A 25,187-nucleotide genomic window follows, 5' to 3' on the forward strand; every position below is an offset into this window, starting at 1 on the left:
TTGGTTGACTGACGTCAATTTCTAGTCATGTTGTTTTGTCTGAGTTTATTGATGCATGTGTGTATATACTCAATCGCAAAAGAAACGCAAGTCAAGTATTTTGTTTGTGAAATGCACAAAATAGTAATTTGTGAAAAGAAATATACACATTGAGACACATTGCAAAAAAAGTTTCACTATTTACATCATTCTGCGCATGTCGCATAACGCAGTCGTTTCGTCTCGTTTGACGATTTTTACACGTACAGCGCAAATCACATGCAAAATGCGTGCATTTATCCTCTTGTCCATCCTCTGTGAGCCAGCATATAAAAAACACCAAGCATTTCACACTCGACTCGAAACATTGTTCGATAAACTGAATTCGTTCCCATTGGGATGCTACAGGCCGGATCAACGTCAAATGCAGTGGCGTCTTGTGTCTACCATCACCAGATTGGTCGCAAGGCATCAACAGACAGGCCTCGTTCTGGACGGCCGATGGTAATTACTCAAGCACAGGACCGTGACATCCGGGTGACACTTATGCGTGACCGACAGCGACGAGCAACACAGACAGCTGCAGCCATTCAAGGTCCATGTCATCCCGTGTCAGCTGACACAGTTTGCCGTCGTCTAAGAGCGGCGGGAATCAGATGTCGTCGTCCTTACGTCGGGCCCGTACGGACTCAACGTCGCCAACAACGTCTGCAGTATGTTCAACAGCAAGTGCGTTGGCGACGTCAACAGTGGCAACAAGTTGTCATCTCAGACGAATTAAGGCTCAACCTTTCTCACGCCGATGACCGCATCAGAGTAATGAGCGACGTAATAAGAGTTACGCTGACTGCTGTGTCTTACAGACGGCTGGGGGAGGAAGATGCATCATGGCGTGGGGAACCTTCAGTTATCATCACAGGACCCCTCTACACGTGTTCCGTCAGCATGTGACTGCTGACAGGTACAGGGATGATGGTCTTCGTGATCACGTCAGCCCTCTTCTTCCTTGGTCAACCTCAACTCCAGGTCTTTCAGCACGGGTCTCTATCGATTCCTCCGAATAACATTCATGTTATGCCCTGGCCGTCTTTGTCATCAGACATGGCGTCAATTGAACATTTCTGGGACGAGATTGGGAGACGTCTTCAGGCTGCAAGGCAGTCACATTCACTTCAGGAACTGGAAGCCTTTTTGTTGCGGGAATGGAACGGGTTTCCTCAAGCCTTCTTCCAAAGTGAGTGAGTGAGTTGGGTTTAACGCCGCTTTTAACAGTATTACAGTTATACCACGGCGTGTCAGCTTAATGTGGGAGGAAAGCCCGAAGTGATGCAGGTCTCAGACGTTTACCACTTCGGTGAAACCCACGAGCACGGGTATGGTGCTGACAAACCTAGAAACATAATCGGGGCGAACCGGGATTCGAACCCACAATCATAGGTTTCTGGCGTGCCCAAAGGACGAAACTCTGCACAGCGAATCGCGGCGCCTTAGACGACTCGGCCACCCGTGCCCCCCTTCTTCAAAAGACTTATCGATTCATTGAGACTGCGATGTGCGGCCTCTATCGCAGCCAACGGAAGCCGCAAATTCTATTGATGGACACGACTAACACTTGTCGTGTGGGGATACCCTGTTTTCGGTGGGAGTTTCAATACGACAATCAACACCAATTTGTTATCAAATGTTATCTCTGTTATGATTTCTTAATATTATCTTCATATCTTTTAATGGTATTTACGTTATCCGCATTTTATGTACAGCTTCTGTTTCTTTTGCGGTTGAGTATATGTGTGTATGGCTGAGTGTGCTTGTTGATTTTTCTTTTGTGGTTAGTTTTGGGAGTGTTTGGAAGGCTTTGTTTGTTTTGTTCGTTTGTTTGTTGTTGCTTAACGCCGCACTCAGCAATATTCCAGCTATATGACGGCGGTCTGTAAATAATCGAGTCTGGACCAGACAATCCAGTGATTGACATCATGAGCATCGATCCACGCAATTGGGATAGGATGACATGTTTTGTAGGCAGTGTGGAGGGTTATGTCTGTTTCAGGTGATGGTTTATCTTGCATGTATTTTTCCGGTAGTGATGCAAAGGTTATGTATTCTAGGTTATATTTACGTATGAGTTTAAGGAGGTGGGTAAGGTACAGAGCTTGTGAGGGATTATGGTTGAATTGTCTGAGTGTGAGTTCATTAGTTTTGTGGTATTTTATTTGAAACGTTTGGAATATTGGTTGTGCTGGGCCCAAGCCCCGTATTTTAGACTTAATTTGTTGCGACGAAAGGACAGAAAGTTTACAGACAGATATATATTTTATTATAGTTTCACCTTATGTACAGCAATCTATACTCTTTAAAACCCAGATAACAGTACTCAAACCGTTCCCAGTGGAACGACTATCGACTATGTATATATATTGTAGCATAATATATTTACATGCTAAGGACCCGTGAAGATTCCGGGGTAGAATAGGTCTTCAGCAACCCATGCTTGCCGTAAAAGGTGACTATGCTTGTCGTAAAAGGCGACTAACGGGATCGGGTGGTCAGGCTCGCTGACTTGGTTGATGCATGTCATCGATCCCAATTGCCTGGATCGATGCTCATGATATTAATCAGACTCGATTATTTACAGACCGCCGTCATATAACAGGAATATTGCTGAGTGCGGCGTTAAACAACCAACCAACCAACCAACATGCTAAGGCATTAAGAATGTAACAATGCTTCCCGTCGAGCTAACATTTTATTAAGGGATTTGGCAGTATTATCCATGTTGCACATTAATAAACAGAAGTTGTTTACATCATATTAAAACGTATAGCTTAAACCTGAAGCAGTGGGTCAACGTGTCTTGTAGAAAGAAGACCTATTAAGCGCCTAACACATCAAATGATGTCAAGCAATCACACATTACAATATACACCTGGCATATATGGGAATCAGTCAGATGTATCAGATCCCTATCATGGGAGCGTGACTATAAACCATAACTCACTCACTCACTTACTCACTATCATGGGAGCTGTATAGTAAAAATGCTTTCACCCTCTGTAAGGCGGAGGTTTGGCACGTGTGTGCCTAACAGGATGGCTTCTTGTAGACAGACGAAACTCAAGATTTGACAGAATATTTAAAAACCTCTCGGTCTTTATTCGTGTGTGGCGCAGATTAACTGTCCCCATTGTTATGGTCGTTATAGAGCTGACACTGCACTACCAGTCCAGATAAGATAACACAACCAGGATCAGATAACAAAGGAACTCATTGCCGTTATACTAGAGAGTGTATATCACATTTGGCTGCACTTCTCGACACTTTTATATTATATACAGTAACATCATTCGTCTGTATATGGAAACATTATACAAAGAATATATCAGATATATCAGCTTATGTATGACACTTGGCTCAGATCTCTTATTTCCTTCTCTTTAGATACTCATCAACAAGTCAAACAGCATTTAACTGTTCAGGTTGTCAGAGAGTTTTCTGTGACTTGATTCAGACTTCGGATAATTGTCTCAGAAAAGAACTAATTGTCCGGGTTCCTCTGTTTCAAGGTTGGTATACATTTTCTGGAAACGCAGATAAATGAGTTCTTATAATGTCTGAGAACAGTTTATATAAATCTAATTTCATGAATGTAATATAATTGCTGAAATCATTGTTTATAACAAATCTACCCAAGACCTAAACAAAACAGATAGGAAATATCGAGAGTTTGCTTGTCTCTTATAATTGATTTCTGTCCCTGTCGCTGGCTACCCTCATCCCTGGTAGATGTTAGCTGGGCTGCCTTTTGCATCAAGTCCGGTAACTCTGAACAACGACCCTGCTAGCGATTCTGTTGTCTGGAACTCGCTGTCTGGGATTCCTTCTCTCAAGCTGGTCACGTACAACTCATCCAGGTTCTTCCCTCCCCACGCCACGGACGTGATCTTGGTAGCGTTAGGCAGGGAAACCTGTTTGAGTGGGGACCCTGGAACAGATTGTACACACGACTGTAATTTCTATAAGATCTGTGAAATCATTTTCTGAAATATACAGTACACAGTTACGTCCTTGGGGAATCGGGGCCGAGTATGTCGCCATTGTCATACGCCATTTAGTTTTGTTTGTTGTTTAACAACGCAGTCAGCATAGCAATATTCCAGGTATATAACGGCGGTCTGTAAATAATCGAGTCTGGACAGACAATCTAGTGATTGACATCATGAGCATCGATCCACGCTATTGGGATACGATGACATGCATCACCCACCCGATCCCGTTAGTCGCCTCTTACCACAAGCACAGTCGCCTTTTACGGCAAGCATGGGTTGCTGAAGACCCATTGTATCCTTGATCTTCAGTGATGGGTGGATCTAGCCACTTGGGTCGTTGTTCAATCCATGCTACTGAATACGCTGTCCTTGACTCAATAAACTACTACCGTGACATAGCCGACATACTGCTGAACCTAAACCAACATTTACCTTGTCACTCCCCTATTGACGTCAAAGAGTAATGTCATAACAGTTTTTCAAAAACTTCAAATTAAATTAAGGTTGTTTAAATGACCTTATTCATACGTGTTGGTGGGGGCGCTCGGGTAGCCTAGTGGTTAAAGAATTTACTCGTCACGCCGAAGACCCGGGTTCGATTCCCGACATGGGTATAATGTGTGAAGCCCATTTCTGGTGTCCCCCGCCGTGATATTGCTAAAAGCTGCGTAGAACCATACTCACTCACTCGTACGTGTTGGGACTGCACACTTGCATGACAATCGTGTCTCTTCAGTAAAAGTTATGCAAGAGGGACTTTTTTGTTTCCTAAGGAAAATAGAGAGTGAAGCTATCTTATATTGAAATTCTTTGCTCACCTGTTTTGGGATCAAATTTGGCCACCATTCCACCCCCAAAGCAGGCCACCCACAGATTGCCGTCCGTGTCAATAGTCATGCCATCAGGGCCGGGGACGTTGCCTTTAAACTCCGGCACGGCGTCAAAGTCTACAGCCACCCTCTGATTGGCTGAAATGAAACATTAGTTTCATCTTTACCCTGGATGGCATCCCAACCTTTGATCATCCTCTCAGACAACAGCATGGTAACACTTCCACGTACACATTTCCGGTGTAAAATAGGCTACGTCGTCATCCTCTCAAACATCAATATTTCCAACTGACCAATCAGCAAAACTCACAGGACTGTTGTTAATAAGACATAAATGAGATATCGCACTCTCCATTGGACAGTGTAGATAGGCTGCATCAATACAGACCCTAAAAGACAAACCGAACCATAGCAATGAGAGACGTGATCTACGAATAGAAGTTATATTCCGCTGTGCATATTAACTCAAAAAAAGTTAAGGACCACCTGAGTATTTTATGATATAATAGTTAATCTGCCATTCAATGACAGATAAATGTCACAAACAACAACAATAATACTACCACTATATAGAATGACAGAGGAAGAAGAAGAAGAAGAAGAAGAAGAAGGAGAAGAAGAAGAAGAGTGAGTAATCAGTAGCATTTCAGTAATCAGACACTTAAAGTCTATGTAACTCACATATATTTCCAGTGTTGATGTCGTAGTCGAATGCGTACACTTTATGTGGTTTCGAGTCGATGTAGTACATGGTGGTGTTGTCCGGAGACCACGCCAGGCCGTTAGAGACTGTCACGTGCTCAACCTTCTTGGTCAGTGTACCGTCGATGTCCAAACAGTACAGGTTGCCCTGCTCAGCGTCTTTGCTATATGTACCTGAAACAAACACACTCACACAGTATCTGTTTGTTTGTTTGTTGTTAAAGGCCGCACTCAGCATTATTCCACGTATGTGACGGGGTAGAATAGGTCTTGAACAAACCATGCTTGTCGTAAGAGGCGACTATGCTTGTCGTAAGAAGCGATTATGCTTGTCGTAAGAGGCGGCTATGCTTGTCGGAAGGGGCGACTAACGGAATCGGGTGGTCACGTTGACTGACTAGGTTGAAGCATGTCATCGTATCCAAATTTCGTGGATCGATGCTTATAATTTCAATCACTGGATTGTCTAGTTCAGACTCGATTATTTCCAGACTGCTTTAATATAGTTGGAATATTGCTGAGTGTGACGTCATCAATGGGTAATTTAAAGTTGCGCCCCTTTACTGACAGGATCTGCTGGTCGTGTGTTCGAATCCCAAATCCGCCCAGATTATGATCGTTATGACCTCAATACCCGTTCTTGTAGTTTTAAAGAAATGGTAAACGCCCATGATCTCTCTCACTTTAAGCTTTCACAAAAAATGCCTAAAATAGTGTTAAACACCAACTCACTCACCTCCCCAAAGACGTCCTTTTGCATCACACTTCCCATCATTCATCAGGTTGTTGCTTTTTCCGGGGTCCACTTCCGCCAGCTTGGTGACGGTCTTGGTGTTCCAGTCAACAGCTGAGAAGGTGCGATCCAGTCCCACCACCAGACCCCCTTTACTGCGGGGCACGACGAACCCTACAGTTCCATCTGTAACGTTGAAATAACAACATACATGCACACAGCACGCAGAAGAAACAGTACCCTATTAATTCCCTTCAGGAAGACGCATCGTAATCCGTCTAGACTGCAGCAGATCAGCTGACCTCATTACTCTATCTTTGATCCCTCTTATTCTTTAACGCATTGCAACGTGTCTCTACCTCAGCTTGTAGAAGGTTACAAGCAAACCCTTTTCGGCTTGGGAATTAACCTTTCTTTTGCAATATGGCTTTACATCAGAAAGTCACATGGCTCTTACTTCCAAACTTCTGGTGTAACAAAAAAAATATACTTCTGCTTTGGTAAATATATGCCCGGCGTAGTGTAACATACGAGAAATGTCCGTTAACATTCCTTCCTTTATTCCTTTAATGACATGCCTCCTGTATTCCTTTAAAGACATGTTTCCTGTTTTCCTTTAAAGACATGCTTCCTGTATTCCTTTAATGACATCCTTCCTGTATTCCTGTGATAACATCCTTCCTGTATTCCTGTGATGACACCCTTCCTGTATTCCTTTAAAGACATGCTTCCTGTATTCCTGTGATGACATCCTTCCTGTATTCCTTTAAAGACATGCTTCCTGTATTCCTGTGATGACATCCTTCCTGTATTCCTTTAATGACAACCTTCTTGTATTCCTGTGATGACATCCTTCCTGTATTCCTTTAATGACATCCTTCCTGTATTCCTGTGATGACATCCTTCCTGTACTCCTTTAATGACATCCTTCCTGTAAATTTGTCAGTTTTGATCAAATTCCTATTAAACAGTATCCAAGTAACCGATTGACCTTGACATTCAATCGTCGTCAGTCACCTTTCATCCTTTAATGTGACCTTGACATTGTTATAGCTACATTTTCCTGTTGCCTACAGTGACCTTTACCGACAGTGTTATCAAAACAAATTTATGGTTCAGGGCAATTAACAGCAATATCTTCACCCCTCTACCGTAATGATCATATCCATGCAATGTCATGATCATTGTCAACAAACAATGAATAATATACGTTTAATGTATTATATATTTCAACACAATTAAAAAATGATAGTAAATATTTCACATTTCTCACAATGTAAAATCCAATATTAAGACATTTGATCAAGTCATAAATACTCAAAATGTCCTGTGCAAATGCATTTTTCAGAGATATTGATCTTCAACGTCACACAATCATAGTAAGGAATTTTTCGCAGTATTACATAACTATTCAAAGCGTGTGCTTGAGAAAAATAATTGTGTCGACAGTACAGTTTTAGCAAACACACAAAACAGCTTCCCTTTACGAGGAGCTGTTCATGTCAAGAACAGACAGACTGCTTTATTTGGTAAAAGGCCAACTTTAAGAGGCAGATGGAAGGAAACAGGGAATGTACAGCAAGATACAAAAGAAGAATGTAAGGCATTCCTCGCTGTGATAAGAATGTTGGTAAAATGGATAATTATTTAACCCTTTATTTCGTGTGGCATTTACACCCATATATAAGCAGGACACGTTAATACATGTGAATCACTTGTAACACCATCCATGCTGATAACTGTTAGCACACTGTTGGAGTGAGTGAGTATGGTTTTACGCCGCTTTGAGATATATTCCAGCAATATCACGGCGGGGGACACCAGAAATGGGCTTCACACATTGTGCCCATGTCGGGAATCGAACCCGGGTCTTCGGCGTGACGAGCAAACGCTTTAACAACTAGGCTACTGTTATAAACTGGTCGCTGGAAACCATCTACACGGGTGTTATATAGTTTTCTAAATGTCAGGGTGATGACAAACTTACTGAGCTGGATCATGTCGTTGGTGCCGGTGACGGGGTTGTATCTGAAGATCTTGCCGTTGATGATGTCGACAAACAACAACGTCTGAGTAGCGTCGTCCCAGTGAGGTCCCTCCCCGACCCTAGCCACATTCGTCAACAAAGTCTCCACCTTGTACGACATCGTTGGTCGCCTTCTGACACCCAATTTGGGATGCTTCTAAAACTGAGAGTACATCCATAGCCTTTGAATGGAGTTTCAGGTATGCGCCTGGCCGCTTCCGTGGTCTAGTGGATAAGGCGTCTACCCCCAGAGCGGAAGGTCTGAGGTTCGATCCCAGACCGTGTCAAACCAATATCGTTTAATTTTGGCACTTGCTGTTACCCTGCCAGGCGCTGTACAATAAGGGGCTAAAACAAGGACTGGTCGGCTCGGAGTCAGTATGCTGTGTCTGAGTGGCGTAATAATGTTAAAATGCGGAATGGTATCTCAGTTGGCTTGCACTATAAAACCGGATTTTGCCTACACAAGTACAAACACACACACACGCACTTTCATTCACGTCGCTATAGAAGTGCAGAAATCGTGAATGCGACGACGCTAAACTCCATTTCACCTGACCACCTCAGCTATGCAGAGGTACGCCCCTTTGTCTTGACAGGATCTGCTGATTCACCCTGACATGATCCTAGTTGTTATCACCAGATCCGTGCCCGTAGGCCAGCATCTGAGAACTGTGTTACTGTCGCCTTTCATCCCGCACAGAGGTGACGCGTGGTGATATAATTGAAATACTTTGTGTAAGTCGTGATATAACTGAAATGCTGTTTAAATCGTGATATAACTGAAATGCTGTTTAAATCGTGATATAACTGAAATGCTGTTGAAGTCCCGATGTAACTGAAATGCCGTTTAAGTCGTGATATAACTGAAATACTGTTTCAGCTCCAAAGTAGACATGTAACCCAATTAACTCTGACAACTTATATCTATTTAAAACATGAGGTATGACTGTGCATAAACTACAGACAGACCCCTATTGCAATATGAAGTATAAAGTCCAAGGAAGAAATTGTATACCTACTGGAGACGATCCTGGTTGTGCGGTGACTGTCAGTTACCAGCTATATTTGTATAGCTATCTCTATCCATCGGGCATATAATTAGACCTGTTAAAAAACATCGAGTGGCGTCGTACCACACTTCAGGTAGGCATAAACAGCCCCACATTAACTATACACAGGGAGAGTGAGTGAGTGAGTGAGTGAGTGAGTGAGTTGGGTTTAACGCCGCTTTTAACAATATTCCAGTTTTATCGCGGCGTGTCAGCTTAATGTGGGAGGAAAGCCCGAAGTGATGCATGTCTCTGACGTTTACCACTTCGGTGAAACCCACGAGCACGGGTATGGTGCTGACAAACCTAGAAACATAATCGGGGCGAACCGGGATTCGAACCCACAATCATAGGTTTCTGGCGTGCCCAAGGGACGCAACTCTGCACAGCGAATCGCGGCGCCTTAGACGACTGGCCACCCGTGCCCCCTATATAGGGAGAGAATGTCGACATCAAGGTCAGGTTGACCGCCATTGAATCCCAACTATATAGGTCATGTATATTAACTATACTGAAGGCCACCGGCCTGTATGAAGACTTTGCTATATATAGATGATTTTGGAACAGACGGTGTTACGTAGTGAAAAACAAGTAACGTGGTATACATTTTACCCAGCCGCATGGCGCGTTTTGTTCAGATTTGGGATTGATAAAATATTTTTTATGCGAAGTGAATAGTCCAGGAGATATACGTGCTTCAAATCTCAATTAATTACGTTTTTTCCAACCAATCAGATTTCAACGCACACTCACATTCGTTGCTGCCATGAACACGCCTTCGGTGATTTATTGCCATGCTAGGGGCGGTCGGGTAGCCTAGTGGTTAAAGCGTTCGCTCGTCACGCCGAAGACCCGGGTTCGATTCCCGACATGGGTACAATGCGTGAAGCCCAGTTTTGGTGTCCCCCGCCGTGATATTGCTGGAATATTGCTAAAAGCGGCGTATAACCATACTCACTCACTATTGCCATGCTTACACCGAGTGTACACATATACGCATCTGTGACGGAATGTTTGATCAGCGACATCCAAAACTAGGTGATCGGTATAACATGTGGGTCAGTGTGATGTGATATGACATCAGACGTCTCGTGGTACGTATGTATAATGGACTCGATAGACACATTTTATGATAAAAACGATTTCTAACCGCGACTCGTTAAACAGTCTGACTTAATAAGATGAAGTAAAGATTCAAATCATCTTAATGCAAACACTCAAGATAGAACAGCTACATTTAACTTTACATAGTTCAGTGTTTTGTGTTATCCAAGTGAATCTTCCCAGGAAGCTTTTATGTGGTGAGCGTGTCGCTTCCTCAGATAACATTTCATCCCACATCCCCATCCCACTCCGCCCAGGCCCGCCCCACCCCACATCCCCATCCCACATCCCCATCCCATCCCACATCCCCATCCCACCCCACATCCCCATCCCTTCCCACATACCCATCCCACATCCCCATCCAAACCATTCCCAGAGAGACGGAAACTGATGGGAAGTTATACAGAAAACATAACCAAACAGTTGGACAGAATAAAGTTTATATAAAATGACATATTTACAAGATACACAAGCTGACCAATCAGAAATAACTGATACGACAACTTGGAATGAATCATTGCATAAATGAGAGATACACACACTGATACCAAGCAATACAGGAACTGTTATAAGGAGCTTAGTATTGTTTAACTTTGTCTGAATGGGCTATTGCTTGGACACTTGGGTAACATTGACGACAATAAAGGTTTTAATGCATCTTTGACCTATTACTGATTGCTGCCAGTGCTGACTAAGGGGGCGGTCGGGTAGCCTAGTGGTTAAAGCGTTCGCTCGTCACGCAGAACACCCGGGTTCGATTCCCGACATGGGTAGAATGTGTGAAGCCCATTTCTGGTGTCCCCCGCCGTGATATTGCTTGAATATTGCTAAAAGCGGCGTAAAACCATACTCGCTCGCTCTCTGACTAAACTAAGACCACGATGAGTTTGCTTACATTTTCTGAATAATTACTTTGGTCAAAGTATGCTGATTTTCGGAATCGTTTAAGTGTCCAAGCTAGGAAAACTTTACGTAACATTTGAACGAAATGAATGAATCAGATGTCACCGATAGTTTGTTATTTTCCCGAGGCAAAAGAGTTAACTGACTTTAAAAGTCCAGTTTCAACCCTTTCCGAACTAGCCTGGATTTTCTGGGCTCGATCATAGCCCAACCTATTACGAGTTATGTCCCTTCTATGCCTCACCTGTGGACCAACCAGATTCCACCTCTCGTATCACTTGCATATGCTTCAAACAAAATGGCGGCGCCCAGGGAAGTTTATCTGATCGACAATCAAGATTTATATTGTGATAAAACTAGTCTTACATCGCCAAGTGCACCCAATCACGTGAACACCTTGATTAAAAACATGAAAAGATTCAGAAAATATCTGCTGACAACGAGTTGGTTGTGCAAAGGTTTTCCAAATCCTGCAATCGACCGAAATCAACATGACAGTTTACAAACCGGATTTCGATTTCGTTGCGTTATTTTGATTGGACTATGTATAGACTCGTTAGTCCAGCCAAAATGTAACTCCATAATACCAGCCTAGTTCGGCAAGGGTGGAAACTGGACTTTTATAGTCACTTGACTCACTTGCCCCGGGAGGATGGTAGTTTGTATATCATCAAAGACTATTAAAGACAAAGGAATAAGTCTTCACGCCGAACACACTATCTACTTAGGACACAAACAACTATAGGGCAGTCAACCTTATATTTTATCTCAGCTTACATTAAAATACTAGCTTCTAATTGGTTAAGGAGCGAGAAATTATTTTCCATGTAGCCCGTTCATGTATCCCCAAGAGAAATCAATCGGAACACATCTGAGGTAACGTGTAAATCCGCATTGGTATCGTTGAGTTGAAATGAACCGATGTTCATCCGTGCATTCGGGAAAGGGAAGTAACTCGGAGCTGTCAAAATGGCTGAATCAAAGCGTTTTTTTGTTATATTTTAGCGCAAAGAGACTTCATAAAAAGGGTGGGGCAAATGGAAAAAAAATATAATTATGCATTAAAGTTTCTATTCAGATGATTTAATTGATAGAATTTGGGACAGGGGTCGAACTATGCGACCCATTAGGATCATGAACCATGTATTTGATTTACGTAGTTTCGGCCGATTTAACTCAATAGTGTTGATCAACTAAAACCCATCAAACGACGAGGCAGAAATTCATCAGCCTTGGTAGACATAAGCTGGGAGGCCTTTAACACCAAGGCCGGTAACTCTGAACAGCGACCCTGCCAGTGAGTTGGTGGTCAGGAGCTCGCTGTCTGGAATCTCCTTCCTCAAGCTGGTCACGTACAACTCATCCAGGTTCCTCCCTCCCCACGCCGCGGACGTGATCTGAGTAGCGTTAGGCAGGGAAACCCGTTGGAGCGCTGCTCCTAAAAATGAGATAATAGGATTTCATTTAGCGCGAAAGTTATGGAAATATTATATTATTATATTAAATATTCAAAAGCCGTAGGTATCCAGGTACTAGTATGTGCTCAAAAGCGGTTTTATTTGTTCCAAGGCCACTGGATCCGTTTGCATTCCGGTTATCATTCTCAACTCCCTAGGGAGAATACAAAGCAAGCTACCTCGGGGCGCTTGAAGGTTTTTACAACCACCTCACATATATCGGGTACCCAGTCCCTGCTGTGAACAGAGGCACATTTGAACTAAGTCACTTGCCGAGGGTGACACCAGAAGTTTTAACACTTGTGTTTCGGATGTATGTAGGTATTCGTGTGTCCACCATCTGGTCATCTACCATCGGACGAGTGGGTGTATGTACCCTACACTAGGGGTAGTGACAACTCTAGACCTGTAAACATTGTTGGTCCCAAGGCTGAATAACAACCCGGTATTTTGTGTCATTGTTTGTTTACCCACATATATCTACTGAAGTTGTTTTTTACACGGAAAAGAAGGAAGCACAACAACTAAAATGCAACGGTAAGTACGGTACGATAGATTGACAGTCTCATCCTATTCGTGAAAAGCTTTTCTAAATTATCAATCTGATTTTCCAATTTCCAATTAGGAAATTATTCAACGTCTAATTACGTTACACGTTATAAGTACATCGAGGATTACATTCGAGGTGTAACGAAATAGCGAATCCTTTGTGAATTGTGTCAACAGAAATACAACTCTGCTATAATTGTGTCACCCCAACCAAGCGCGCACCTGTTCTGGAATCGAACTTGGCCATGCAGCCCCCACCCAAGCATGCTACCCATATGTTGTCATCCGTGTCCACCGTCATTCCGTCAGGGCTGGGTACGTGCCCTTTAAATTCCGGGACTTTGTTAAAGTCTACAGCTACTCTCTTATTGGCTGGAAAGAAACATAAATCAGATTTACTTATCATCTGTGTGTCGACGTGACGGATATACACCATCTACATGGACAAGAACTATGCCGGACGTTTGTTTGACTTCATACAGTACTTTACAAAAGATAATCACCAACACCGTCTGACATTTGTCTCGCGATCTGTGCGTATATACCAATTCATTTGCCTTACTTATATATACATGTATATTTTTACATGTTTTTTGTACAAATGTGTCACAAAGCTTTCACATAACCTGCTGTTACACCGTCATTAATTGCCAAACTTAAATACAGGAAACTACGGTTATAACGAACACAAAGGGGTCACTAATTTTAGTTCGTTGTAACCGTTGTTCGTCATAGGTATGTATACAGAATATATACAGCAAATGGCCGCGACCAAAAAAGTTCGTTATATCCGTCAGTTCGTTGTAACCGTGTTCATTGTAAACATATTTTACTGTTTACTGTCAGTGCAGAAAAATGCAGATTGACAGCCATGGTAGCTCTTTTTGTCTCAAGTTCAAGCAGCCACTCTTGCAGTTAACGGCATCAGTATTCTATTGTCAGGGGTCCGTTTTCGGTGCTAGTTTTGAAATGAATAAATCTGTTGTAAATTCTAGTTAGGAAAAGGAAACAACTTTTAGCATTTAGTGTTTACAAAAACGACACAACACACTATGGTGTAATTTGTGAACAAACAATTCTGTCACAAAAAGTGTTCGCTTTGCCTGTGTCACTTTTTTAACTCACATATATTTCCAGTGTTGATGTCGTAGTTGTAAGCGTACACTTTACGTGGCGTCGTGTCGACGAAGTACATGGTGGTGTTGTCGACCGACCACGCCAGCCCGTTCGAGATGCACGTTCGCTCGACCTTCTTGGTCACTGAACCGTCCGTGTCCAGACAGTACAAGTTGCCCTGGTCGTCCTCCAGAGACTTGCTCATTGTACCTGAAACAGCAATCACATTGTACCGGAAGCAACACTCATCATGTACCGGAAACCACCACTACGCAAGCGCTGGATTTGAGGGACCTGTGCTACCCAAGACAACTGATGACGTATTACCGGCCAGATTCAGACCGGTGGTACATAAGCATTGATATATGTATTAAAATTTAATTTTATATATACAGTATTTCTTATATCTTATAACCTTTTGGGTGAAACATATTTTGCCACAAGTAGTATTTCGGGGGAATATACAGAATTTCATTGTTGGAGAAGATCTTCGCATCTGAAAAGATTGTGAAACTCATCTCCTCCTGAAAGTGAAATCACAGAGTTGACAAGTCTTCAATTTCTTAGTATATTCTGCCATCGGTCAGTCTCAATGGACAAGTTATGATTTGAAGTTCGAAATTTGAATATAGGCATGTACTTGCTTATACGGAGTAACGGATAATTTTCAACCTTTGGGTATTGCTTATAGTGTTTATAGTATATACCCTTTGGACTCGACTTCATACTTTGTATGTGTTCTACCGTTGAGACCAGCCAATTTGTGGAGCATATGTATGGTTTATTAAATACCTCACTTAGTCCAACAGTCGAGTTACGGCCCTTGTCAGGATGTGACATTCGATGCATTGTCATAGACACTTTCATTTTACACGGTAAGGGGACTATGGTAACCAACCTGCCCATAGTCGTCCTTTAGGGTCACATTTCCCATCATTCATCCTGTTGTTGCTTTTTCCGGGGTCCACTTCCGCCAACTTGGTGACTGTCTTGGTGTTCCAGTCGAGAGCTGAGAAGGTGCGATCCAGTCCCACCACCAGACCCCCTTTACTGCGGGGCACGACGAACCCTACATACCCATCTGTGATGTAGAAACAACAATGTAGACACAGTCAGACTCCATCAAGCACCACTTTGCAGGAGTGTATGTTGCATGTGTAAAATATAAAGTTGTGTGTGTGATATAGGAAGTTGCATGAGCAATATATGAACTATAAAAGAGCAGGTTTCATGTATGATATAAGAAGTTACATGCGTACAATAAGAGGATGCGTGTGTAATTGATGAAGTTGCATGTGTTAAGTGTGAGGTTGTATGCGTAATAAAATAATATGTATGTGTGATATAAGAAGTTGCACGTGTAATATTAAAAATTGCATGTGTAATATGCGAGGTTGCATGTGTATTATAAGAAGTTACATGTGTAATATTAGAGGTTGCATGTGTAATATAAGAAGTTGCATGTGTAATATATGAGGTTGTATATGTAATATAAGAAATTGCATTTGTAATATATGATGTTGTATGTGTAATATAAGAAGTTGCATGTGTGATATATGAGGCTGCATGTGTAATACATGTAAATGAGGTTGCATGTGTAATATTGGAGGTTGCATGTGTAATATAAGAAGTTGCATGTGCAATATATGAGGTTGCATGTGTAATATAAGAAGTTGCATGTGCAATATCAGAGGTTGCATGTGTAATATATGAGGTTGCATGTGTAATATAAGAAGTTGCATGTGTAATATATGAGGTTGCATGTGTAATATAAGAAGTTGAATGTGCAATATCAGAGGTTGCACGTGTAATATATGAGGTTGAATGTGTAATATAAGAAGTTGCATGTGTAATATATGAGGATGTATATGTAATATAAGAAGTTGCATGTGTAATATATGAGGATGTATATGTAATATAAGAAGTTGCATTTGTAATATATGATGTTGTATGTGTAATATAAGAAGTTACATGTGCAATATATGATGTTGTATGTGTAATATATGAGGTTGTATGTGTAATATATGAGGTTGAACGTGTAACATAAGAAGTTACATGTGTAATATATGAGGTATGTGTAATATAAGAAGTTGAACGTGTAATATATGAGGTTGTATGTGTCATATAAGAAGTTGCATGTGTAATATATGAGGTTGAATGTGTAATATAAGAAGTTGCATGTGTAATATAAGAAGTTGGATCTGTAATATAAGAAGTTGCATGTGTATTGTATAAAGTTGCATGTGTAATATATGAGGTTGAATGTGTAATATAAGAAGTTGCATGTGTAATATATGAGGATGTATGTGTAATATATGAGGTTGAATTTGTAATATAAGAAGTTGCATGTGTAATTTATGAGGTTGTATGTGTAATATATGAGGTTGTATGTGTAATATAAGAAGTTGCATGTGTAATATAAGAAGTTGCATGTGTAATATAAGAAGTTGCATGTGTAATGTGAGAAGTTGCATGTGTAATATATGAGGTTAAATGTGTAATATAAGAAGTAGCATGTGTAATATATGAGGTTGAATGTGTAATATAAGAAGTTGCATGTGTAATATATGAGGTTGAATGTGTAATATAAGAAGTTGCATGTCCGTCAGACGTACATTTCAATGCGATGATTCAAAGAAATTATCTTGTTAATGTAATATCATAGTGAGTGAATGTGGTTTTACGCCATTTGTAGTCATATTGCAGCAATATCACGTTGGGGGGCACCAGAAAGGGGCTTCACATGTAAGCATGTAGGAATTCGAACCCGAGTCTTTGGCGCGACGAGCGAACGCTTTAACCACGGGGCTGCCCCACCGCCCTCTATATCATGGGGATGATTAGTGACACTTACTGAGCTGGATCATGTCGTTGGTGCCGGTGACGGGGTTGTATCTGAAGATCTTGCCGTTGTCGAGATCGACAAACAACAACGTTTGGGTCGAGTCCTCCCAGTGAGGCCCCTCCCCACACTTTGTCGCCACATTCTTCAACACAGTCTCTACCTTGTACGACATCGCTGGTCTAATATTTACCGAAAATGGAAATAAGAATATCATAAGGTGAAATCCGCAATGGATGATGCATTTTTGAAGGCTTTTTAGCTGTTTGTTTCTTGTCAATTGTGAGTGATACGCTACATGCTTAAGTGAGCAGAATGGTGAGCTGAGGTGAAATGGGGTTCAACGTTGCGTTCAAGATTATTTCACTGCCTGCGACGTGTTACTTGTACAAGTACGGAGTTGAGCTGTTTTTTCGAAGTAGGACCACTGAGGCACTTGATACCCCACTCAAACACAGCATGCTGACTCTGAGCAGACAGGTCCTCGTTATATCCCTTTAATACCGAGCTCCAGGCAGTGTAACAGCAAGTATATCATCTTTAACGTCTTTTGGTATGGCACGGCCAGGGATCGAACCACCGACCTCCCGCTCTTCGCACAGATGTTCTATCCACTAGACCACGGAGGCGGTCTGACAATGGATTCAATGCACTTCCATGTCAATATTATTGTTAAGTCGATTATGACATGTGTATCAAATATTAGTTCTTGCTATTTTACAGGGTTGAAGATTTTGGATATATACACATATTCATATATACTTTATTTAAGATCGAGAGACACAACAATTGAAACATGGAACCAGCTGATTTCGTCAAACATCTCTCATCACAGTGATGATCATTAAGTCTATATAACATCGTGAGGCGTACATTTCATATCTCCGAGATAAACAACTATTAAGGACAGTGTATACATTATATATTCAATCATAATATCCTCTGATTTCTATTATTATGAAATCAAAATGAAATAATATATTGTAAGAAAAAAAAGCAGGAGAAGTATAAGTAACATATATTTGATATGGGTATACACGGTTGTATAGACGCATCTTATTATTAAAGAAAAAGTTTAACGGGCGATTGATGTAACATGTTAATTTAACAGAAATATACTCAACAACAAAAGTTCCTGTGACACCAATACTTTAGTGTATTTTTCAAACAAGTAAAGTTTGGTATTCAATATTGTATGTAGTACATGTATGGAATCAAGTCACAAAAAAGCAACTGCTACAGAAAAGCATCCATTCCATGCAAAAGTTGACTTTTATGCCAGCCCCGTACATTTCACAACCCAAGAATGGGTATAAAAACATGCGTTAAAGGAGATTCCACATGCATTGTTTAGAATCGTGCTGACAACCATTCAGAAATACAACAAAATTACGCAATTATTCATCATTATGAAATGCCACGCCTGTTCGAAAATGAGCGTCTGTGATCCATTGGTATGCTTGAAGCAGGATCGAGTCAACGTAATGTTGCAAGACAATTTAACGTCCACAGAAACACCATTTGGTGTTTATGGCAACGTTTGCAACAATGCGACGAATGCAGTCAGAGACCATCCTCGGAGTGGCAGGCCACGCGTAACCAATAATCGACAAGACAACTGGATTCGAACAACACATCTACGAAATCGATTCCAGCCAGCAACAGTGACTGCAAGAAGTACCCCTGGCCTTCGACGAATATCTTCACAAACCGTACGTCGTCGCCTCAGATGTGCAGGGATTGTCGCCAGAAGACCCGCCAGACGTCCCATTTTGACAGGAAACCACCGTCAAGCACGTCTACAATGGTGCAGACAGCGTCTACGCTGGACGGCCATGCAGTGGGAACAAGTTCTATTCACTGACAAGTCTAGTTTTCACCCCAGCCACAGCGATGGACGGATTTGAGTGTACCGACGTCGAGGTGTACGTTACGTAAATCATTGTGCCATGAAAGAAGATCGGTTCGGGGGCGGCAGCGTTATGGTATGGGTTTGGATTACAGCAAGATAGAGGACCCGTTTGATAGTGGTAGAGGGAAATATCAATAGACAGCGCTACCGCGAAGAGATCATCAGCCCTGTTCTTCTTCCGTTTTTGCGTCGTAATGGCCCAGACATTACCTTTCAACACGACAACGCCCGGCCTCATATTGCTCGACTTGTTCGGGATTCTCTTCAACAAAACAACGTGAATGCCATCCCCTAGCCGGCTCGCTCCCCTGATCGCTCACCAATCGAACACATGTGGGAAGAGACATGTCCACAGACATGTGTTCCACAGACATTCCAGGAACTTCGAAACATGCTCCAGACAGATATCCCGCAGGACCTTGTGCGACGCCTGGTCCATTCCATGAGACGAAGATGTGTTGCTTGCATCGCAACCAGAGGTGGACACACACGCTATTGAGTTGTAAATTGACATTTTGGCACGTTTTTTTTTTTGTTTTTTTTATGAAATCACGCATTTTCTGAAGTCAGTATGGCAAATTAAACCATTTGAACACTGACAAGCGTCTTTCATCTGTTGCAATCCGAAATTGTTTCAGATTTGGTAACAATCGTAACTTTGTATTAAATCTTGTTCAATGTCACAGGAACTTTTGTATATATAAAAAGATAGATTATTTTATGCCCACCTACCTACCGTCCACAAAACATAACGTCGACTATTGAACAATCAGTACTTCCTTTTCAGATGAGTAGCAAAAACACTTAAAAGTTTTAGTATTGTATGCTAAAGCTGAACAGGAGAAGTAGAATACTGTAAAAATGTAAGGGACTATTTTGAGACTCACGGGGAGTGATCTAAGCCTTAAATGGGTGTTTTGGGCCCGGTGGAGTGAGTGAGTGAGTGTGGTTTTAAGCTGTTTTTAGCAATATTCCAGCAGCATCACGGCGGGTGACACCAGAAATGGGCTTAACACATTGTACCCATGTCGGGAATCGAACCCAGGTTTTCAGCGTGACGAGCGAAAGCTTTAACCACTAGGCTACCCGACCGCCCCTTAGGCCCAGTGGAGGGGAGTGACCTGAGCCTTGACTGCAAACACTCTAAAGCGGTTGAACCTAGGCTCAACTGACTCTAGAGTGAATTTTTAAGGGATTGATTTGAGCCTGCTACAACGTTACACATTTACCAGTTCAGAGCACGGCTAAGGTGCTCACAAACCAAGATCACTATAATCAGTGCGAATCTGGGATTCGAACCAATGATCATAGGATTCGGACGTCTAAATCAAAATCGATTTGTACTATCAGAAGAAAACTCACGCTATGGTTGGTTGTCCGTTATATTCAATAGGTCCCTGTGGTGTACATACGACTATCTAGTTAAACGTCCAACAAAGATGTGTCTATGCCTTCTGGTGAAGGTGACGGTTTTCTGACGAGTGTCAGTCACAAGCTGTAACCGTCGGTTACTGTCGAATGGATCATGGCTCTGCCCAATACATCTAATGACGCAGAAACCACACACCTACCAAAGACAGCACCACCAATCACACACAGTCACCTGAAATGAATTATGTATTGAGGTAGACAGAGGGTACTTGATTTACTCGTAAACATGACGCAACAGGAATGAAGTCGCCATATAATACACTACAAATACAGGAGAAAGGGACCAAGGTGAGCTCTGTCGTTTGGCCATTTGATGTAACACGTGTTTCGTGTCATCTGTTATGGGAGGGGTGGGGGAGTAAGGGGAGGGTGGGGGCAGGCACGGGGTTGTGAAAACATGGAAGATCAGTTTACCGAAAAACCCTCGAGATCACTAGACACTAGACACACTCGGGATGCCCTATTCAACGAGAAAGGCTTCGGATAATGCTTAAGTGAGTGAGTTGGGTTTAACGCCAATTATAACAATATTTCAGTTACATCTGGCGTTTCAGCTTAATGTGGGAGGAAAGCCCGAAGTAATGCAGGTCTCAGACGTTTACCACTTCGGTGAAACCCACGAGCACGGGTATGGTACAAACCCAGAAACATAATCGGGGCGAACCGGTATTCGAACCCACAATCATAGGTTTCTGGCGTGCCTAAGGGACGCAACTCTGCACAGCGAATCGCGGCACCTTAGCCAACTGGACCACCCGTGCCCCCTCGATGCTTAAGTAGTTTGCTTGGCATATATACTGACAATACACAATTTTACGATTCTTAAAACCTCTGTATCAGTAACTTCTAAGCTATGTGCGGAAGCTATATGATATATAGGCCAATCGTCTGTTAATGCCATTGAGATTACATCTATGTATTGCAGGTCCAGCAAACCTGTGAATGCTGAGTACCATTATCTTCATATAGCGAATGCTGAGGGGTATTTACCGTTAGATTGTGCCAGGGTCACCCCTCAATGATATCGCGCTGAAAACACTCTTTGACTGCATATGTATCTGAAGTTTGGAACGTGGAACGTGACTGAACGTATCCTTGACCCGTGTCTGTAGTGCGGAACGTGGAACGTGGAACGTGACTGAACGTACCCTTGACCCGTGTCTGTAGTGTGGAACGTGGAACGTGACTGAACATATCCTTGACCCGTGTCTGTAGTGTGGAACGTGGAACGTGACTGAACAAATCCTTGACCCGTGTGTGTAGTGTGGAACGTGGAACGTGACTAGACGTATCCTTGACCCGTATCTGTAGTGTTGAACGTGGAACGTGGAACGTGACTGAACGTATCCTTGACCATGTCTGTACTGTGGAACGTGGAACGTGACTAGACGTATCCTTGACCCGTATCTGTAGTGTTGAACGTGGAATTGACTGAACATACCCTTGACCGTGTCTGTAGTGTGGAACGTGGAACGTGATTAAACGTATCCTTGACCCGTGTCAGTAGTGTGGAACGTGGAACGTGACTGAACATATCCTTGACCCATAGCAGTGCCAACTTTATCATCAATGATCTCAGTGATCTATGCTTATTGCCGAGGCAGCAATGTGAGCGCTTATCCCGAGTGTACACACAGAATACTACAAGTCTCAACTGAGTACCCAGACAATGTTGATTCAGTATCATGTCATGTAGGTTATGGTGATCCACGTAACACGGTCGATCTGAAATCCATAGTTACGTGAACACCTTGTGTCATTACTATAATACGTATAAAGACATTTCTCAATTTGTGACAAAAATGATGTCAGATGCTATTCCCTATTTTGACTATGTTTGTTTTCTTCAGATGAACAATTGAGTTGCCTTTGCGTGTGTTTGTGATGGGTGCCACCGGTGGGGCAGGATACGCACATCTTTCGCGAACACCTGGTATCATCACTATTTGTCAGTAATTCATAAACACATGCTTATAATATGGTCGGAATCATAAATCAATTTGCTATGATTTTGGAAATGGTTTTGTCACTTATATGTATGAACGTTAAAAGTTCACTTGGTTAAATAGAGAATTCTCTTCCACTGATTTACCAATCCAGCAGCTTCAATCCATGGTGTCTACAGTTCACAACGTTTGAAGGAAAATCTTATTCAAAAGTTGTTTCTTCAAGGTTAAAACATGCAATGCCTCAGTAAATCTTTCAAAACATTTTGAGATAGACTTTGGAGGACGCATCTTGTGTCCATCAGTGACGCATCAGTGACGCATATTGTGTCCATCAGTGACGCATATTGTGTCCATCAGTGACGCATCTTGTGTCCATCAGTGTCGCATCAGAGGCGCATATTGTGTCCATCAGTGACGCATATTGTGTCCATCAGTGACGCATATTGTGTCAATCAGTTACGCATATTGTGTCCATCAGTGACACATATTGTGTCAATCAGTTACGCATATTGTGTCCATCAGTGACGCATATTTTGTCCATCAGTGACGCATCAGTGACGCATCTTGTGTCCATCAGTGTCGCATCAGAGACGCATCTTGTGTCCATCAGTGACGCATATTGTGTCCATCAGTGACGCATCTTGTGTCCATCAGTGACGCATCTTGTGTCCATCAGTGACGCATATTGTGTCCATCAGTGACGCATCTTGTGTCCATCAGTGACGCATCTTGTGTCCATCACTGACACAAATTGTGTCCATCACTGACGCATATTGTGTCAATCAGTGACGCATCAGTGACGCATCAGTCATGCATCTTGTGTCCGATGCAATTCACTATTTCGACCATATGTTCCCAAGTTATTTTTTAGGTGAACAGTTGACATGTTGTTGCATTTGTTTGTGACGGTTGCTACCGGTGGAGCAGGGTACGTTCACCTTTTCTCGATCACCTTGTATCAATACTATTTGATTGTAATTCACAGACACATGTTCATGATATGGCCGCAATCGTAAATAGAGATGTCTGAATATAAATAGTGGTTTTATGTTATGAATATGGCGAGGGCTTTGTCGCTTTATTATTTTATTTACAGGCAAATTAGACAGCTGGATTCTCTAACGAATAATACTAAAGTCTGATAAAGGTTCCGTAGGTAAACGTACATTAATATCACGAAAACATAGCAGATTTAAAATTGATGTATTTCAATTCTCAAACTATTATTCTTAATTTTAACTTCCAAATACAAGAACGCGAGCAGTCTTTGTTACGACCCACTTAACTAACCGTCTTTGTCACGTCACACTTAAACTAACGCAGTCTTTGTCACGCCGCACTGCACTAACGCAGTCTTTGTCACGCCGCACTGCACTAACGCAGTCTTTGTCACGTCAAACTGCATTAACGCAGTCTTTGTCACGACGCACTGAACTAACGCAGTCTTTGTCACGTCACACTGCACTAACACAGTCTTTGTCACGCCGCACTGCATTAACGCAGTCTTTGTCACGCCGCACTGCACTAACGCAGTCTTTGTCACACCGCACTGCACTAACGCAGTCTTTGTCACGCCGCACTGCATTAACGCAGTCTTTGTCACGCCGCACTGCACTAACGCAGTCTTTGTCACGTCACACTGCACTAACGCAGTCTTTGTCACGCCGCACTGCACTAACGCAGTCTTTGTCACGTCACACTGCACTAACGCAGTCTTTGTCACGTCACACTGCACTAACGCAGTCTTTGTCACGCCGCACTGCACTAACGCAGTCTTTGTCACGTCACACTGCACTAACGCAGTCTTTGTCACACCGCACTGCACTAACGCAGTCTTTGTCACGTCACACTGCATTAACGCCGTCTTTGTCACACCGCACTGCACTAACGCAGTCTTTGTCACGCCGCACTGCACTAACACAGTCTTTGTCACGTCAAACTGCATTAACGCAGTCGTTGTCACGCCGTACTGCACTAACGCAGTCTTTGTCACGCCGCACTGAACTAACGCAGTCTTTGTCACGTCACACTGCACTAACGCCGTCTTTGTCACGTCACACTGCATTAACGCAGTCTTTGTCACGTCAAACTGCACTAACGCAGTCTTTGTCACGTCACACTGAACTAACGCAGTCTTTGTCACGTCACACTGCATTAACGCAGTCTTTGTCACGTCACACTGCATTAACGCAGTCTTTGTCACGCCACACTGAACTAACGCAGTCTTTGTCACGTCACACTGCACTAACGTAGTTATCCATTACCTGTTGCTTGTGGCAAGCAGGTATATACCATCTCACCACTTGGTTGTCGTCACCCCAGACTGATAACGTTGTAAGAATCTACATCGAAACGTCACTAAATGCAACAAACCAGAAGTTGTTATCCATGTCGTTGTTATCTTCTTATTTACTTTACAACTTCTAGAACGTCAATCAAAAAGTAATATTCGTCACTAAGCACTGAACAAATCTAGTCTTAGTCACGAGAGACCGCCTCCGTGTTCTAGTGGTAGAGCGTCCGCCTGGAGATCGGAAGGTCCGGGGTTCGATCCCCGAC

At 42.5% G+C, this 25,187-nt stretch overlaps 2 protein-coding genes across 2 annotated transcripts; both read right to left on the reverse strand.

Annotated features, from left to right (window-relative positions):
* Nucleotides 1-3,283: 3,283 nt before the first annotated feature.
* On the reverse strand, nt 3,284-8,470 carry LOC139479919 (regucalcin-like). The gene is made up of 5 exons (XM_071262841.1): nt 8,275-8,470; nt 6,291-6,473; nt 5,534-5,728; nt 4,841-4,990; nt 3,284-3,958 (listed from the first exon to the last, which is right to left on the reverse strand). Exons 1-5 carry the CDS (start codon nt 8,432-8,434, stop codon nt 3,747-3,749), a joined length of 900 nt encoding a protein of 299 aa, XP_071118942.1. The 5' UTR covers nt 8,435-8,470; the 3' UTR covers nt 3,284-3,746.
* A 2,503-nt stretch (nt 8,471-10,973) lies between these two features.
* LOC139479096 (regucalcin-like) lies at nt 10,974-20,681 on the reverse strand. Its single transcript, XM_071261858.1, has 6 exons — nt 20,611-20,681; nt 17,349-17,518; nt 15,393-15,575; nt 14,504-14,704; nt 13,601-13,750; nt 10,974-12,810 (listed from the first exon to the last, which is right to left on the reverse strand). Exons 2-6 carry the CDS (start codon nt 17,509-17,511, stop codon nt 12,599-12,601), a joined length of 909 nt encoding a protein of 302 aa, XP_071117959.1. The 5' UTR covers nt 17,512-17,518; nt 20,611-20,681; the 3' UTR covers nt 10,974-12,598.
* Nucleotides 20,682-25,187: the final 4,506 nt, after the last annotated feature.

The sequence above is a fragment of the Haliotis cracherodii genome, unplaced genomic scaffold (genome assembly GCF_022045235.1).
Source record: "Haliotis cracherodii isolate W230 unplaced genomic scaffold, xgHalCrac1.p SCAF_4, whole genome shotgun sequence".
Lineage (NCBI taxonomy): Eukaryota > Metazoa > Mollusca > Gastropoda > Lepetellida > Haliotidae > Haliotis > Haliotis cracherodii.